At 39.8% G+C, this 18645-nt stretch overlaps 1 protein-coding gene across 3 annotated transcripts in view; it reads right to left on the reverse strand.

Moving 5' to 3' along the window:
• The window catches only part of pkn3 (protein kinase N3), a 27363-nt gene extending 10633 nt beyond the window's left edge, over window positions 1–16730 (reverse strand). For 2 of the 3 annotated variants that reach the window (XM_046067577.1, XM_046067575.1), the window contains exons 1-13: window positions 16424–16730; window positions 13092–13368; window positions 11546–11718; window positions 10627–10750; window positions 9541–9692; window positions 8095–8314; window positions 7740–7916; window positions 5635–5744; window positions 3733–3876; window positions 3260–3335; window positions 2607–2769; window positions 1712–1802; window positions 1407–1468 (exon numbers count right to left, since the gene is read on the reverse strand). In XM_046067577.1, coding sequence (XP_045923533.1) covers window positions 1407–1468; window positions 1712–1802; window positions 2607–2769; window positions 3260–3335; window positions 3733–3876; window positions 5635–5744; window positions 7740–7916; window positions 8095–8314; window positions 9541–9692; window positions 10627–10750; window positions 11546–11718; window positions 13092–13368; window positions 16424–16444 — 1790 coding nt within the window. In that variant the 5' untranslated portion in view covers window positions 16445–16730. The remainder of the gene's footprint in view (window positions 1–1406; window positions 1469–1711; window positions 1803–2606; window positions 2770–3259; window positions 3336–3732; window positions 3877–5634; window positions 5745–7739; window positions 7917–8094; window positions 8315–9540; window positions 9693–10626; window positions 10751–11545; window positions 11719–13091; window positions 13369–16423) is intronic. The other variant, XM_046067576.1, reaches the window with a different exon arrangement.
• Window positions 16731–18645: the final 1915 nt, after the last annotated feature.

The following is an 18645-nucleotide window of genomic DNA, read 5'->3' on the forward strand; positions in this document are numbered from 1 at the left end:
TCCATTAAGACTCTTCAGCTGATCCAGAATGCTGCAGCACGTGTTCTGACAGGAACCAGGAAAAGAGATCACATTTCTCCTGTTTTAGCTTCTTTGCATTGGCTTCCAGTAAAATCCAGAATAGAATTTAAAATCATTCTTCTTACCTACAAAGCTCTTAATGGTCAGGCACCATCTTATCTTAAAGAGCTCATAGTACCTTACTACCCCACCAGAGCACTGCGCTCCCAGAATGCAGGGTTACTTGTGGTTCCTAGAGTCTCCAAAAGTAGAATAGAAAGCCAGAGCGTTCAGCTATCAAGCTCCTCTCCTGTGGAACCAGGTTCCAGTTTGGGTTCAGGAGGCAGACACCATCTCCACATTTAAGAGTAGGCTTAAGACTTTCCTCTTTGATAAAGCTTATAGTTAGGGCAGGCTCAGGTGAGTCCTGAACCATCCCTTAGTTATGCTGCTATAGGCCTAGACTGCCGGGGGATTTCCCATGATGCACTGAGCTCCTCTCTCCTCTACTTTCTCTCCCTCTGCATGCAACCTCATCCCATTATTGCATGTTACTAACACAACTTCTCCCCTTTCTGGTAGTCTTGTGCTTTCTCGTCTCTCTCCTCTCTCCTCTCACTTCCTGCAGGTTTTCTGGCTCTGGAGCTGTGGAGTCTGGATCTGTGGTTGCGGGTCTCCTGCTGCCCCCGTGTTCCTGCAACGACTATTGTTGCTAGTCTTATTGTTATTATTGTTATTATAATCATTAACATTACGATTGTTACCATTAACACTATTATAAATATCTGTACTATTTTTCATTTAGTCTATAGCAACATCACCTTCACTGTCTGTACCTCTGTGTGTATATTGTGTAGGCTCTCTCTCTCTCTCTCTCTCTCTCTCCCTCTCTCTCCTTCACCCCCAACCGGTCGAGGCAGATGGCCGCCCACCCTGAGCCATGGTTCTGCTCGAGGTTTCTGCCTCTTAAAAGGAAGTTTTTCCTTGCCTCTGTCGCCTAGTGCTTGCTCTTGGTGGGAACTGTTGGGCTTCTGTAAATATCATCACAGAGTACGGTCTAGACCTGCTCTTTTATGAAAAGCGCTGTGAGATAACTGTTGTTGTGATTTGGCGCTATATAAATAAAATTGAATTGAATTGAATTGAAAACCTGCACAGTGGAGACATTACACAGTGGCAGAACACGATCTACAGTATGTGCAAGGTTTCCAGTGTCACGTGCTGTACTTTGATTGAAACTTTACCAAAGTTAGGGGTTAAATGTATATTTTAATGCAGCTTTAGGTTATTATACAGAAAATATATTCAAGTATTTCAAATTGATAGCATGAGTCGCCCACTCTGAACAAAACAATACTTCCAAACTAAAACATAAAATTCCAACATTTCCACTCTGTATGACTTACTTTGGGGGTGGATGAACTGAGGGTTGTCGCTTGGGCTTTGGGCTCGTGTTCTCACCAGGGGACTGGTTTTTCAGCACGGTAAACAGACAATGGAAATAAACTGACACATCAACTGAATCACTCAAACACAAAGGAAGATTAAAAACAAACAACAACAACAAAAAATCAACCTTATTTGAGCAACATAAAGCAGTGCTCTAGATTATGACCTAGGTTTTAAAATTTGTGTTACTGGTATTAATCTTTGTGTAGCTATCATCACTGTCAAAGCATGTGTCACTGAAATGACCACATCACTTGCTTACCAGTGGGGAGTCTTTCGCGTTCTTTCTTGAGCGGTGAGGAGACCAGCCGGGTTGATCTTCGGTAAAGTTTGGACTTACCACAGCAGGTTCTCTGAAAAATCAAGAGGAAGTAGTTTTGGGGAAAAAATAAATAAACACTAAAAGCCCTTTTAGATGTTTCTATTTTTAGGTGTTCTTTCTGCAGCTGGTACCTCCTAAACCATGCTGTGAATTCTCCTCTGTGTGCTCTTACACTGAAAAGATTATTTCCACTTTGATTTTTTTGTTTTACTGTTTTCACATTACAGTCTAAAAAGTATTTCATGTTCTTTCTTTGTAACTTATTTATCATTTATATTTTCTTTTAGAGATACAGTGATATTTGTTTTCTTAATGATTTCTGCATTGATCAATTCTTGAAAATCCTTCTGCTCTTTCCTTTAGAAATATTTAAGATGTACAGTAATATTTGCTTATTGGGGACTATTTTCAGTGGCGGATGAATCCACATGTGGTGCTCTAGTGAGTATTTGGGGCAGCAGGACGGTGTATGTGGGACTGAGTCAGAATAAACTACAGTGTGTGTTCATGTAGATGAAGGAACATTTGACCCGGTGCAGCAGTGAGGCTCCCTGATGTTTTAATAGTTTAATAATGCTCATTTTATAACCTCATATGCTATCATTATACAACCACTAAGTCTTATTTCTAACTGTGAATGCAGGTCAGTGATAATGTAACCTCCACTGAAGTCACATTCTCTCTAGTCTCAGATATCATAAGTGGGTAGAAAAATAGCCTCAAGTCACTGTGGAAAGCTAAGCAGAGAAGTTAATAGCTCACTTTTGTAACAGCTCTTTCATAGATTTGACGAGATGTTTCTGGGTCAGTGTCTACAGACACCACAGAGCCTTACCGTGCCGGAGAGGGGCTGGATGATGTGGGGCCAGTGTTGGTGCCTGCTAAGGGGGGGCTCATGGGTTCTAAGGAGCTGCAGGGAGGAGGTAGGATGCTCATCATCAAACGGCCCCAAGTGGCAAAGTTCATGTTCATCTGGGCAGCACGCAGGAAGTCCTTCCCTGTAAATGTAAATGTAAATGCTCCGTACTTGTATAGCACTTTTCTAGTCTTTTTGACCACTCAAAGCGCTTTTACACTACATCTGCATTCACCAGTCACACACATTCATACACTGAGCCTAAGTGCTCAAACGGAAACTAACATTCACACTCACTCATACACTGGCAGAATAGCCGCCAGGGGCAATTCAGGGTTCAGTATCTTGCCCAAGGACACTTCGACACGCAACCAGGGATTGAACCGCCGACCTTCCGATTAACGGCCAACCCGCTCTACCTCCAGAGCCACAGCCCCAAGAGAAATGGGGACAAACTATATAATGAGAGCCTTTAACATGCAAATAGTGAGGAAAGAAAAACTACTAAAGAGTAAACAATCAGTAAAATGTAGGTCCAAAAACTTCATCTAAATCAATACTGTAACCTTAAAAACAAATAAATAACATTTAAGAAAATACTGATGCAATGCAATCTGAATAAATGTTGCTACCTTTTTCTTTAGGGAAAATCCTCCTCTGCCGCTGGAGCTTGGCGCGCCGTTCAATGACAGGATTTATAAATGTCACCTGGAAATGAACAGAGGAGCTGATTATGATTTCTGTATAGGGCTGATTCAGCACTGTAATGCTGGGTCAAGAAATATTTACTGCTTGGGATTATTGTCATATCACAATTTTTTATTAGACTATTTAGACTTTCATTCAAAGGCTGCTTCCCCCGAAAATAGAAAACAAATGTTAAGAACATTATAAAGGACACTTATCAGAACTTTATTATGGTGTGACAATAATATCAGATGATTAAATCACCTCTGGAATGACATATGCAGGTACAATATGTCAATAGCAATCTATGCTAAGCTTGTTTGCTCAGTGGTCATTTGTGTGTAGCTTGATTATAAAAGACACACAGTCGCCACAGGAGTAAATAAACTGTCTACAGGGTAGATATGACAGTGTGAACCTCCAAGAAGAGGATGCCCTGGGGCTCCAGCTGGAGACACATGCCACGCCGGCGGTTATCCAGGAAGTCCTCCAGTCGCAGGAACTTCACCCCACATAACTCTCGCCAGTCTCTCCAGGACACAGCTATTTCCAGCTCCCTGGACTAGATCAACACACACATTATAAATGTTCATATGTATGTATTCAATGTATAATCTTATTTAAAATGACTGGGTTTGTTAGTTAAAAGTTAGTTTGTTAAAAGTCTGTAATCTCCAAATTTGAGTTTACATAACCCTAATATCACTGACATCATTATTTTCTCAGACTTGATAAAGCTCCTCCAGAGCCACAGAAGACACACACATATACAAATGTTTAAAGGGCTGTGTAACACTCCTCATGACCAGTAAACTGACCTGTATGTATAAAATCAGTGACATCTGCTCTAACATTTCAAGGCTCACTGTTAGAGAGAATGACAGCTGGGATGTTCAGTGCAATATCACAACCCAAGTCTTAAGAAGTGATGTTGGGCATGTGGGTAAAAGCAGATTAGGGCAAATGTCAGAGGATTAGCAGTGGGACTGCATGAGTAGAGCAGGAGGTTGACACAGTACATGGCCATTCTGACTCTGTGTCAGGGCTCTGTGGTATTTTTCTTGGACTGTTAACAGATCACCATTCGGTGCAGATGAGTTGACATTTTGCAATAAGCTTTGCTAGAGGGTTAGCATCACTGGTTAGTTTAACACCAAACTACACTGGTATAGTGGTAACTGCTATCATGAAGGTCACTGTAACTATTATACTGTCAAATTCGTGTTTAGTTTCCCACATCAGCGTATTAAAATATTGAAAGTCAACGGGCTGTTTCATGGTTCATCTTTCAAAACACATCAGTGAGTAGGCTATAATGCAGGATAAGCAATTTCAATCAGTAATTAAAATTTTGAGTGACTGACTATTTCCTTCCAGACTGAGCCTGGTTATAATGCAGTTCATTTTACTGTAGTTCAATAAGGTTTAGGAATAACATCCCAATCCCCTGAAAGGAGCTGCACTGTTTATGATCACGTCATTACAACATGCTAGTCAGCTTCGATCAGTGACACAGAAATACCTGCCTATTTTTTGATATGGGTCCAGAAGTGGTGATCCCAGAGCAAACATGTGATTCTATCTTATTGAAAACATGACACATGCATGATACAAACTATAGCCTGACCAATACTGGATTTCTGAGGCTGACGCTAATATTGATATTTAGGAGTTAAAAAAAATCATTTTAAAAAAAATCAGATAACAGTATATTGACCAATAGCTTGAGACAAATTTTAAAATTTTTTATAACTAGCTACAGCTCTAAGGCTTATATGAACAGCAATGGAGACAAGGGACCACCTAGTAGCAGTTAAATTGAAAGGGAGCTGAGAGTAAGCCAAACTGTTGAAAAGCTCCATCATACTGTGCTCTGCTGTAAGGAGTTCAAATCAAATGTAGAGAAGGTGTGAACATATAGAGCCAGTCTATTCTGGTAAAAGCCATTCGGGAATAAAACCCGTTGATCTAGATGAACTAAACTACTTTTTTGTTGCAAACATAATAATCATAATATTTCTTCAAACAGTTTAAAGTCAGCATTGAACAGGCTGGTGAAATGAAGTTTCAGCTTTACAATATAAACTGACGGGGTGGCTGGCAGTTTAAAGAACTGTCACAGATGAGTTTAATGAGTAGTAAATCTGAAAGCAACAGAGAGGGATGATGATAAAAAGGCCAAACTTTTGTTTACTCAAATCACAAATCACAGTCAATGGACAATGGCATCCTAAAACGAGGTTAGTGGAGTAACAGTTTGAAAAATGCAGTTCTGGCTGAGCTGTAATTTGAGTTGCTTGTTGAAGTTAAAGCCACTGACCCGTTCCAGTTCGATGCTGAAGCTCTGGCCCCAGGCCTCTTTGCCCTGCTGTCTCCAGTTTGTGCGCCCCACTATCCTGTTGTCCACCTTCAGCGTAACGCCTACCTCCGCTGAGTCACAAACACAAAGATACAAACTGATACAGGCACTAACTAATAAAGACCCATAAAGGTTGGAACAGGCCGTGTTGATATTTCACACAGAGTAAATGCATTGTTAGATGCCATAAACAGAGCGGAGAAGTACGAACACAGACACCACAAGCAAGAAATATCATTCTTTTCAGGCTGTCAAATGTCTTAAATGTTTAAGGTTGCAATTTTCACTGGCGATGGGTCAGGGGGACATACACCCTCACTTTTCAAAATCCTGTTTGATCCCCACATTTTTATTGTTTCAATTTATTTCCTCATAAAAAGGTACAATGTGTAAGGCTGCACGCTTTTGGACACCAATTCATACTCAAACAAATAAGCGACAGCATATCACCAAAGTGATTGCTAACTGTAGCTGCCGTTAGCTAGTTAGCTCAGTTAGCCGTGCAGCTAGTGGGCTTATTAGCTGACTCTGCCCAAACTGGGAGCATGTTGATGAGTTGATGAGTTAACAAGGGAGTTCATCCAGTGAAAGAGAGAAACTTGAATTCAGAAAGCGTACGGTTGTTTTTTTTTCTGTTTTATAAGGAAAACAGAGTTTATTTTGTTTATTTATTAGACTAAAAAAGCAAAGATAGGTTGTGTAATTTAGTGAACTTGCTGCTCACACACATCTCCCAGCTGAAACTATGGGGCAGGCCTGAAATATGCTATTGGACTATCACCTCTTGAGGTACAAAGTGGTATAAGAACACAGGACAGGCTGGGTCTAGCTTGTTAGCATACTAACTTCAGCAGATAACTTAAATGATTACTGTGAGCTCATAACAATATGAAGTACAGCAATGTATTGTTGTCACCGTGACAAAAAAAAAAGATATTTTAAAAGAAACTTTTCTTGTAATAAGATCATTTCAATTTGTCTTTTCTCATTATTTCACAAAATCACATTGTGTTTTTGTGTATTATGACTGTGGGTTGCTTTTGTTGTGTTTGTGCACCTATGCGTAATTACTTGATGTGTTTTTGGTATCTGGAATTATCAATGACTGGGCTGAAACTTGGCATTGTTCAGTGCTGTGTTGGCTTACTGGATCGCAGATGTTACAAGAAAGGACATTTCCTACCCTACCACCTGTCAGTATCAGCAACACGCGTAAGGCCACATTCAGTTACTGACAGTAGAGGTCATGATGCGCTTAAAAGAAAAACCTGCCTAGCCTTCCTGACCATGAGGCGATTACTTTATGATTAACATCATAGAGTACGGTCTAGACCTGCTCTTTTATGAAAAGCACTGTGAGATAACTGTTATAAAATTGAATTGAGGCTATATGCCTATGTTTCAATGTATGTATAAATAATGAATAAATTGACTTATTATAAACATACAACATTCACGATGTTACAACGTTGTTCTAACGAGATACGCTGCTGTTGTGTAATAATAATAAAGTTTGGTGATACAGCATGATAAAGTGGGACAAAAACTGAATAATTTGGTATCTAATAAGACAGACAAAATATGTCATAATAACATAAGAAATGTATTGTTATAACAATGCAACGGATCTTGTAAAAACAAAAAAAGTTTCTTGTTGTAACAAGAAAGTGGGCAGACTAATGACAAATGAAGAGCAATCTCAGTTCTCCATCAATCTAAATAAATGTAGATTTCAGTGTTAGCACGTTAACACATACGTTTGGGCCACATTTCTGTTTTTGTTTGTTAGACTTGTGGAAGACATGACGTGATGTTGTGATTTCATTATAATGTATTTGTCAATTTAATATTATATATATTATATATATGTTATATTCTTTGTTTGAAAACCTACACCCTTGTACATCTCCATTTAGGGATTTGACATTTGTTCCTACCTAGACAGAAGATTCCATCTACAGGAACTCATACAAATCTAAATAACAGTGTATACATAGCTGCTGCACAAGCTACACAAAGGGAAGTAAAAACAAACCAAAAAAGTGTTAGTTGGAGTGTTGACTTACAGGACAGCTCATCAGCCTTGGTTGTTTTGCCATTGGCACTGCGTCCCGGTAAGCCAGCTCTAACCTTCAGAGACTTTGCTTCTGATAGGGTCACATGGGGGGCCAAGAAACTGGTCACACGGCCCGGAACAGACTCCAACAGGTCTTGGCAGCCCATCAAACATACCTCCAACCGACCTGAAGAAAAGCATTTCAGTTATCAATTCAGTCTTTAGAAAACACTATCTGAAGTTTAATGGAAAACAATTTCCTTAAGGAAGAAAATGCTAATCTAGAAATAACAAAATGATAAGGTCAGATGAAATATTTAACAAAGAAACTAAATGAATCTACTTTGGAATATGTTAATAGCAACCTGTTAGACTGGCTGGTTTGAAGAAGGAGGAAGAAGAGGAAGAGGATGGAGTGTCGGACTGCTTCTTTGGTGTGCCGTAGGAAGGTGAGGTTCCCAACACTAGTTTCTCCTTAATGGCAGCATGTTGGGGATGGTCCTCAGGCAGCTCATTCAAGCGTCTCTCCAGGGAGAGACGTAACAAGTCCACCTTCTGAGATGACTCTTGCATTCGTGCTTGGGCCTAAGAAACACACAACACTCCTGAAGTGTACAGCCTGGCTTCTTTCTTCTTTTTATTAAGATTTCATTTTGGGATTAGACAGTGATACAGAAAGGAAACATGGAGTGGGGGGAGAGAGAGAGAGAGAGAGACCCCTAGACCAATCGACAACCTGAGGGGTGTTTCATCAAGCAACAAACAAAGAGCTAAACTGATTTAATATTTATTTGTTTCGTCTTGCATTTAATGGCTCATATCCTCTGGTCTGGGGTTATAAGGACAGAAGTAAAGCTAGTTGGGATTAGATGGAGGACTACTTTTACAGTAACAAATGGATATCTTCATCCTCACTGTGTGAAGTGTATGAGTATGCTCAATTAATACACGTCCCCCCCCACACACACAGACACAGACAAGTGTGTTGTTGATTCACTCCCCTCTAACTTCATAGAGGGACTCCTCAGTTATATCCAAGTCAGTAAGATTCAAATTTATACAATTCAAAGCACAGAGCTTAATCCCCACTCCCTCAAGTCGTGGACTTAAGCTCTTCTGATCTGAAGTGGGAACGTTGATTCATGCTGTAGACTGCCCTGCGGTCAAGTCAAGTTTTTTATTCAATATCATTAATTATGAATATAATCCTCTCATCATTTCCAGTAGCTGAAATGTTGAAATGCTAAAATGCAAAAACAAATAAAAATAAATTCTGGCCTTTTGGCTGCTAGAAAAGTGATTTTGTTGAATAGCAAGATTTTTAAGTTGTTTTTCAGTTGATAACTGGTTACTTGAAAATCTTGTAACACTCAACTCGCTCATCATCAACCGCATGATCAGTGATAACACAATTCTGGAGTGTTTTGGGATCAAGTCATATTTGCAATTCAATTACATACTGTAGACCACCACAGTGGCACCCTCGTCCCACTATCTGTCTCTCACAGGTCAGGTAGACCCCATGATACAGATTAGATACAGATTATTAGAGGGGACCTTCAGTAATTTTCAATCTTTCAACCTTTTGTTTAACCAGAAACAGTCACTATATTGCTTTCTTTGGTGTTTTAAACAGTTAAAAACACCAACTAAACAAGAGGAAAATAACCTGTTTTTGTCACAGGTGGACATGGAGCATGGTCATTTATTGTCAGCAAAAACAAACTGGCCAGGGCTACAGCTCAAGAGACTGGTCTATAGTTTTTATGACTAATTTTAGTATGAGTGGGGACTACCTAGCTGGTACCCACCTCTGCAAGTGTGCGGCGGTCCTGGAACTTACGCCCACTCAGCTGCCTCACCACATTTTTGGCGCCTTCCGCTACGGCCGATTCAATATTCATGTGGTGCATGAGTTCAGCCACCCGTAGCTCCAGAGGACTAATCATCTCCACAGGGTGACCTGATGGGAGTTAGAGCATGTCAGACTTAGGCAACATCATACAGTGAGCAGCACCAACCTTTTAAGACCGTTGCACATGGACTTCATGATCGTCATGTCTAATGTCCCATTGTGAGGTGTAATTAGTTTTGTCTATTTCACGCTGTAGGTGAGGACCACAACAACGCAAGAATCCATTGTGTCAAATGCAATGGTTAATTTATTCAAAACCCTGTTCATACCAGAGCTGGCCAATGATTCAGTCATCGGTTTTACACAGCTCTGTTGTCCAAATGATGGAATCCAAACAAATTGTAGCTGAAAACCGACAAAATGAATTATTGTAGCTTTTGAGGTTGTAAGAATTCATTCGTAACCTTGAAACGAGTTGTTTGATTAAAAAACTAAAACAATCTTACCTTTAATCCCCCATTGGCTTTTCCAGGTCTTTCAATCGCATCTGACGGTCTTCATCAAGCGGATGACGTTTGCTCAGTGACATTAAGAGAGTTCTGTTTTTATCACAAATGATACGTTTCCACTTTCATGGAATCTGAGCAAACACCATCCACTGATAAATACCATGTAATGCATTTGAAAGGTGTGGAAAAGGCTAGTGAACAGACCTTGAGTTTATTATTTTTTTGGTCAATTTGCAGTTTTTGTTGAAAATGTGTGAAAATGTGTGTTAGGAGGTTTGTTTGATGTAATGTAAAAATGATTGCACTGATTATCAATTAGATTATTTGGTGCACTTTAGAAACATTTTCCATAGTTTCAGCGTTTATCTTGTTACAAAGGTTAACACATATTGATGGTAACTCTATCAGTATGACACTGACCCACTTCTCTTGCTTGCTGTAAGTTTGCCTTCAATGTAAAACTAATGAGCCAGTTATATATTTTATACTGTGGCCAAGACAAGAGCTGTGCATGGTTGTGCAGTAGGATTTACCATGCGAGCCATCTCGCTCCTCGTCTCTGACTTGATTGACTTTGATAATCTGCATGCGCAGCAGCTCAATCTTAGTGCGGCTGTCCTGTAACATTTGCTGGGCTGTAGACAGCATCTTCCTGTCCTGGAAAATAAAATAGACAACTAAAGACCACCACATTGCTGAATTGATAATGAAAATGATTAATAAGTCTAAATATTACGACTTGTAATATAAAATATTAAAAGAGAAGAGAATGTAAACTTGTGTGTGCTGTTTATGCTACTGCTTTTGTTCTAATACTAGAAAGAGTTCAAGAAAAGTAAGAAAGGCATATGTAGGAAAACTGCCAAAACTGGTACAAAATATACAAATACAACCACATGATCCTGCCAAAGGTAAGGTAAACAATGATGAAGTGAATTTACAGTATCTTACAGTATACAGGGCAGATAAGCCCAAAGAGAGATGCTGTTAAAATGTGCTGCCTTTGCATGAGGTAATATTTAACAGCAACAGAACAGGATGTGCAGGACTGTGCATATCATTCATGTCATTGTTGGCGTTACGTCCTGTGAACGATGTTGCCTCTTTTGTGATTTCTATAGATTACTTTATGACCTTTAAAGAATTGAAACAACATTATAAACAAACTAAGAGGATGAAAAGATATATGATAAGAAATAGCAAGCAGATCAGGATGTAATTAAAACAGTCAAAAGGTAGTTCATAGTACCATGCTCTACACACATACCATACACATACTATTATTATTATTATTAGTATTCTCTCTGCAGTGGCATTTCCTTGCCCCCACCCCCCTCTGGCCTTTTTATGGTGAGTTCCAGTTGTACTGGGAAGTTGGAATTTCAGAGTTCCCAGTTGGAAGTTTCAGCTTAAGTCCGTGTGCGTGCTGTGATGTGTCACATTGTACTGTACCTTGACTGAGCTGTTGGTGTAAGTCTGGATCATGTTCTCAGCACCCTGTTTGACTTTGGTCTCCATGGTAAGCTGTTTCTTCAGGGTCCTGATTCGACTGGCTAGTGGTGATGTGACCTCTTCCCACTGACACGACTCTGCTGACTGGTTGTCTACTTCCTCCAAGCAACCTGCATACAAAATAATTACATGGTGGGATATTTTGTGGTTGCACCATCTTTCAGTTATTGTACCTAAAGGATTCCATCACACACGTACATGTGCATCTCATAAGTGGAAAAGTTCATTTATTTCCATAATTTTATTTTAAAGTGAAACTCTTAAATAACTAGATTCATTACATATAAAGTAAAATATTTCAGGACTTTTTTGTATAAATCTTAATAATTACAGCTTACAGCTCATGGAAATCAAAAGTCCTCTCTTATTAGAATAAAGAATGTAAAATACAGAAATGTCAACCTTCTAAAAAGTTCTGACCAAGGTTAATTTATGCACATAAAACTTGGTCAGGCTCCTTTTACACACATTACTGCATCACTGCGGTGTGGCATGGAGGCGATCAGCCTGTAGCACTATATATATATATATATATATATATATATATATATAAATAATGTAGTTTTTACCTCTGCCAAGGAGGTTATGTGTCTGTTCTGTTTGTCTGTCTGTCAACAGAGACACAAATTAACTTCACTTTCTCTAACATTGTGAGATATGAATGTAAATGAGCCCAGCTGTACATCATCTAATTTTAAGTGAAGTGCAGCTAAATAAGACCTGTTGCTGGACTGTTCTATCAAGTTCCACATGTCTGAGAAGCAATGCAGAGCAAGAGAAAGTGTTTTCTGCATGTGAATTTTAAATAATGGTTTAAAAGCAGACAGTCTGGAACTATTCATCCTGCAAGAGGAAGGCTGGATGTGAGGAAATATTAATATAACAGCCTGATGTCATCAGCTCGACAAAAAGATTAGTGACTGAATGAGCTATGAAAAATCAACGTGGGAGATATTTGTAAAACTTTAAACTCATTGGCCTAGATTATTTCTGTAAACTGATGATTGGGACATTAACAAATCAATGATCAATCCATTTTCCAGCAGGAGGCAACTGAGGGGAAATAGAACGGTAAAGCACTGCTGTAAATTGACTTCACAATGCTTCTTTTAATTTGCTGGAATCTCTTTTTAGTGACCCTTCAGTTCACTGTTTACTGGACACTGAGGTGTTTCTGTGTCCAGTAAACAGTTCTGAAGACTATACACCTGCTTTTGTCATTACTCACACCCATTTGTTTAGCAAATACCAATTCCTGCTGCACTCGGGTCTGAAAGTCACCAAACCATTAATCCTCTGGAGACAATGAATATACAGTATATACCAAATTTGAATCCCAGTCTGTTTTACAATCACTGTCACGATGACCAGCTCTGAATTGGACAAAAAGTGTTGGACAAAAGGACAGACTTATGACTTATTTTTATGATCTGTCAAAGTAGTGGATTATAAATTGCCATTTTAGCAAATTATCAGTTTTAGTTACCTGCGGAGCTGTCCTTCTCTGTGGCCATAGACCTGGCATTGAGCTCCTGCAGTTCCCAGTGCAACCTCTCCAGCTTGCGGCTAGAGGCCTTGAGTTGGCCCTCCACATCGGCTGCACTCTTGCGATTGGTGACAGCCCGCCGCATTCTCTCAGCGGCCTCCTTGATCTTCAACTCCCGCTGGATCTCCTGCCTGAGCAGAGTACGAGCATCCTCCAAACGCTGCTGAAACACTGGGTCGAGAATATCCCCCTCATCCAGACCCTGCAGGTTACCGCTCTGAGGGACACACCATGCCTGCTTCAGTCTCTGATCATTGTGGTTGTTATTTTTTTCTCTTTATGCATCATGTTATATACACATATTATATCAACATAATATAATTGCCCAGCTGTTTATACAAAAACATGCTAATATCACTGAACTGAAACCACCACCTACACTAGAAAGGACCGCCATCATTCATATTTCCACCCATGTGAAGAGAACAATTATATCTAAGACAAAAGACTGCGATTTTAAATGTTAAATAGAAAAGAAGCACAGGTTGTGACCACTGATGATGCAACTGAAAAAGAAAGGAGAAGAAATAATTGAATAAATGGAAACGCCAACTGATCAACAATAAATGGCACAATGCCTCCTCCTTGTGGATAAAGATCTGTTTAGCTTTCTGCCACAGCAGCAACAGTATCAGCCTTCTCTCAGTGCCAGGAAAGCAGCCGCTGTGTCAAGAGTGGGGCTGAAACTAATTATTATTTTCATTATCAATAAACCTGTCAATTGATCTGTTTAATTAATAAATGAAAGATGATGTAGAAGAAATTAAATATGGGTGACTTACAATATTTATTGTTATGCACCAATGTACCAAGGCAAAATCCTTGTATGTGCTAAACTACTTTGCAATAAAGTCACACCTCTGGCCAATGGTGACTTTCCATCTAAATCACTGATCGGTTTTACTGAATTTTGGTATATTCTTGGTATATGTAAACTGTATATTCTGTCTTGGTCTAGGGTTTGTGCATCATAAGATTAACTGCAGCCAGGGTTGTGGTGAACTAATCTGAAAAGAGCGCAGGGTTAAGAGACCTTTTTCTTAAAACAATTTAGGACAAAGGAGTCTTAAGTGGGAGGAAGATTAACATCGTCAGGGCTAAGCATATTTTTGCTCTATAATTATGCCTTTTCCTTATATGATATGTAGATAGTACTACATGCACCTGAACACAACATCACTGTAACCTCTCTAATCTTATCTACCCCTCCCACTCCACACAGCATCTTGTCACAGGGGGCCTGTGGGCCTCTCCTCTCTACTTGATAGATGACATTCACACCATGTTCACTGGAGTTGACGTTCACTCCACCTGTTCTACCACCTCTTCATCTCCTATTCTAGCTGCCTTTTCACCCGTCTCTCCCAGTGAGGTACTAACCTTGGTCACCTCCCACCACCAAACAACTGCCCTCTTCACCTGATCCCCTCTCACGGTCACAGAGGATCTCCACACTGCTAGAGCAGCCTCCCTCTCCTCTGCTCTGCTGTCACCCTGCTGGACCTTTCAGCAGCGTTCAACACCGTGAACCACCAGATCCTCCACCCTCCAAGAACTGGAAGTCACAGGGTTACAGGATAACCTGGAGGGAACCTGTGTTTGAACTTGCAGCCTCGCTACTGGGGTCCATCAGGGTTCTGTTCTGGGTCCCCTGCTCATTTCTATTTAGACCAATCACTTGGCTCTGATATTAACTCAAATGCATCAAGATGATATGTCCGTTCCTCACCCAGGAGGCGGAGCAGGTTCTGGTCCAGGCCCTTATCATCTCACTCATACCTCCTGGTAGTGTACCTGCATGTGCCATCCGACCTCTGAAGCTCACCCAGAATGCAAAAGCTCCACTAGCCTTCGGCTACCGGTGGTACTTGCCTGCTGTGCCGCAAATGACTCAGGCCCATCCTACATCCAGGACATGGTCAAACCAAACACCCAGCCCGTCCACTATGCTCTGCTACTGCCAATCAGCTTGCTCCTCCCTCTCTACGAGTGGGGCTTAACTACCACTCAACAACATCACAAGTGTTTCCTGGCTCCACAATAGTGGAACGAGCTCCCCATCGACATCAGGACAGCAGAAACTCTACACCTCCCATTGCAGACTGAAAACTCAGCAAGTTACATGAAAAGATGCTCTATAGGAACAATAACCAAATGAAAGGCAAGACCATGATTTAGCCTGAAGGCATTAACCACACTTGTATCACTCTTTCCCCAACACTGGATACAAAGCAAAGATACCTAAACAAACTATTAACCTACATTAAATACTAGATCATTACTCCTTTGCTACTAGTAAGAAGAAGAAGGCTCTTTATTAATTCCTCTAGGGGAAAGTCAATTTCAATTTGTTCACACTTTTGTATATAAATAATTATACACATATGTCTGAAATACATACACAAACAGCAAGTGGTTTTGCTCTGGGCCCAAAGACAACTGTCGAGGAAGGCTGCCCTTTGTGTTGTGTATCACCAGTATCTATTCATTTCTATGGCTATTATAATACTGTATTCCCCAAAGGGCACACCTACGGCCAATCAAAACAAGTGCACCCTTTTCCTAGGAAGTGGTTTCAAGTCTGGATCCTATTACAAGAAAATGAACCTAGTACTTTAACATCATAGTGATCAATTGCTGGCAACTAGCTCTAAAATCATTAATTTTGGGGCTAGCCCTGTGGGAAATAATACTTGTATTTTTGTAATAATACAAAATTACCAAATGACTTTTGATGGATGCTTTTAATAAGATGTCAAATTACAGGCTAATACTCTCTCTTCAGCAATTCACCTCAGTTCACCAAGACAGAGGGATTAGGACGGTTGCCTAAACAAAACAGATTGTTGTAAGTGTAACGTTGAGCTAACCTTTACTGGAATAAACCCTTCCAGGCAGCGCTGGACACTGGCTGTCTGCTCATATAAGAAACTCACTAAGTTACGTTGACTCTGGAAGAAGGTTACAACAATGTCGAGGAGGTAGTGCTGCTTACCATCATTTATTATTGGAACAGAGTCGTTTAAGTTACTTAGTGAGTTGCAGTTGAACATTAAAGGTATTTGACAACCAGAGGAACAATGCGGGAGCAAACGAGATAAACAGGAAAATCCTGTGCGCCTGTCTGGCAAAGTAGCAACTGGCGTTATTTAACTAAACTAAACGTCGGGTAGGCTAATATTAATTGGCGTGACGTTGGCACCTAAATGTCTCCATAATAGTTGAACTTCATTTGACGAATTAACTCAGACAACAAGTGGCAATAAATGTACCTGTAGTGTTAAACCTGACATGGTGGCTGTCAGTTTTGTGTGCTGGACATTCACACAGCGTCAACGTCCGCTCCAGCTCCCAACGGTCTTCTTCGGGTCAGAAAGTAGGTGAAACAGCTCCAGGAGGAACAGCACGGCTAGCGAAGGTAAGTTACACTGACGGCGGCATGGGAAATTCAACGTCTGCTAAAGCTGTTCAGATGCGCTCCATAGTGGCGCAATTGTGTTCATCATGGAAACAAATCGGAGTAAAAGTTTGAATTGAGTTAAACTACAGATAGACGCAAACTGACGTCAGCGGACGGTGGCTGGATTGGTTGGCAGTCGGTAATGACAGACACGTTGCAGGAACCAGTCACGTTCGATTATTCAATGCACCTGCCGAGGTCGTCATGGTGCATTCACGTGGCCTATGGCCTTCTCCCATACCTGATTGATACCTTCACAATTAATAAAATGCTAACCATACCCCTACATTTGTGACAAATATTGGTTAAATAAAGCAGGGATAAAGGTAAACTACACAACAACACTTTTTAAATATCGCGGCAAAGCCTCTACTTTTTTCCTTGTAATACGCAGTGGTGGAAAATAATTAGGTACAGTTGCTCAAGTATTGTACATCAGTACTTTTGAGGTTGAGGATACTTCTTCATACTACAGTTCAGAGGGAAAACATTTTTACTCCACTACATTTATTTGATAACTTAAATGACTTGATACCTGAAATGACGACATACTTATTCATACAGGTTCAGATTAATAATACACAAGATTAACAACAAATAAACTATGATGTTAATGTTACATCATGTGTTGTTCCTCTGCGGAAAAGTGCACTTACAGAGTGCCTTTTCAGTCACAGCAGTACAGGAGTGGAACTCTGTCCCTCAGAAGATCAGATAACTCACCACATACACTAACATAAACATCTAAAAAAAACTGGTTCATAACACATCAGACATGTCAGCATTAATAAGAATATGTATTTTTCCTCAACCCAACCGTGCTGCCACTTGTGTCTCTGCTGTGTCAATGTGTAGTATAATTTTTATTATTTTTTAACCTAATGTCTGTATTATAGCAAACTTGTACACTGTATTTATCAACAGAATTTGAATAGTTACATCTGTTTTACTGCTCTTTTATATTTGTATTGTTCACTGTAATCTTCTTATTGTTGTTTTTTTTGGGTAGACAATTTTAAGATCTGTCCAGGGACAACGGATGAAAAATAGCCTTTTGGCTAATTCTGGTGCATTTGCAGCAATGTTAATTAATGTACACTGTCCCTATCAAATAAACTAATAAATAAATAAACATGTTAAGAGAAGGGGGTACTCCATAAGCTAGCATTATAGCCTATAAAGTAATAACAATCCGATCCACCTTTGCAAGCTGCAACATTAAAAAGAACTTAATGCATAAATAATTATAATAAAATTATATCATAAATACCTCATTCTGAAGTGGGCCATTCTGCATAATGACTACTTTAAGTATATTTTGATACTTTTTAATACTTTTGTAGTTTTACTTCTAGAATGCGGGTTGTTTATTTGTAGCAGAGTGTTTCTACACTGTGGTAGTGCCATTTTTTAAATAAGAAATCTGAATGCTTCTTCTATCTTCTTCTATCATAGGCTGTATGATATAAATTAGTTATACTAAGTTTGTTTGCCTCCACTTTTCAAACACCAGTCTCTCTTAAAATGAAAGGCATTAAAAGGAAAGGTATGGCATTTTTGGAGTAATATATTTTGCTCAAAGGTTATTTACATTACATTAATTCATTTAGCTGACGCTTTTATCCAAAGCAACTTACAATTGCTATACATGTCAGAGGTCGCACGCCTCTGGAGCAACTAGGGGTTAAGTGTCTTGCTCAGGGACACAATGGTGGATGGGTCACAGTGGGGGATTGAACCCAGGTCTCCCACAGGTTATGAACCCAATATAGAAAAGCAGCTGGATGGAGTACAAAGGAATGGGAACTTTTAGGCTTGTCAGAGAGAACACTAACCACCAGTAATATAGAACCATATTGATAAGATAAAATGTTACAAGCTCTTGAACCAACAGTGGTTTACTGTACACTGTGTATTTAATCTAATATTGTTTGACCAGTGGTTATACTTTGCAATAATGGAGCTTCAAAGTTAGATTTTGCATTCAATTTTCTGAACATACTGTGAACACACTGTGGACTTGGATGGACAGCC

The sequence above is a fragment of the Micropterus dolomieu genome, linkage group LG13, assembly GCF_021292245.1.
Source record: "Micropterus dolomieu isolate WLL.071019.BEF.003 ecotype Adirondacks linkage group LG13, ASM2129224v1, whole genome shotgun sequence".
Taxonomy (NCBI): domain Eukaryota; kingdom Metazoa; phylum Chordata; class Actinopteri; order Centrarchiformes; family Centrarchidae; genus Micropterus; species Micropterus dolomieu.